At 35.8% G+C, this 699-nt stretch overlaps 1 protein-coding gene across 1 annotated transcript; it reads left to right on the top strand.

Moving 5' to 3' along the window:
• Positions 1–6: 6 nt before the first annotated feature.
• On the top strand, positions 7–425 carry LOC105462171 (cytosolic Fe-S cluster assembly factor NUBP2 homolog; the record flags this gene model as incomplete). The annotated part of the gene is made up of 2 exons (XM_011708701.1): positions 7–71; positions 147–425. Coding segments are annotated over 2 exons (303 nt in total), but the record flags the coding sequence as incomplete, so codon positions are not given.
• Between the last annotated feature and the right edge of the window lie 274 nt (positions 426–699).

Raw genomic sequence — 699 nt, 5'->3', positions numbered from 1 at the left:
GATCTTTGTGGCCCCAGTGTGCCTTACTTGCTGAACTTGGAAGGGGAAGATGTTCACCAGTCCTCCGAGGGGTAATCCTTTATCACTTGAACGTTAATTCCATAGTAATAATTACGCGATTGCCAACGGGTCATATAAATCGGTAGGTGGATACCAGTGTTCGCCGATGCAGAGCAGAAACTGTCTGTCATGTCGATCGGTTTCCTCCTTAAAAGTCAGAACGACAGTGTGGTCTGGCGCGGACCTAAGAAGAACGGCATGATCAAGCAGTTTCTAACAGATGTAGTTTGGCAGGATATCGATTACCTGATCATCGACACACCACCTGGCACCTCCGACGAGCACATTACAGTCATGGAGAACTTAAGGTTAAATAGTGAATAATAATATTGTACATATCACTTATTTGCTGCGACATAACTCAGAAATCGTAATTTTTTTTAGTTACATAAAAAGAATGAAAACACAAAAAAAGACAAACATCAAAAGAATATACTTTCATTCCTTTGCAGTTATTACACCAAAATATATTTCAAACTGACAATCAGTTATTACACCAAATTGTATTTCAAACTGACAATTGATATTACAATATTTTAATGAAACATTCAAACTCATTTTATAGAAAATTTTCTTGAGTCGTGTCGTTGTAATAAATGATATATAAAATGATATAAAACTATATTTAATTTTGTGATA

This window comes from Wasmannia auropunctata, unplaced genomic scaffold, assembly GCF_000956235.1.
Source record: "Wasmannia auropunctata unplaced genomic scaffold, wasmannia.A_1.0 LD269128.1, whole genome shotgun sequence".
NCBI classification, from domain to species: Eukaryota; Metazoa; Arthropoda; class Insecta; order Hymenoptera; family Formicidae; genus Wasmannia; species Wasmannia auropunctata.
Note: the sequence above shows the minus strand (reverse complement) of the source record. Positions and strands in the feature narration are given on the sequence as shown.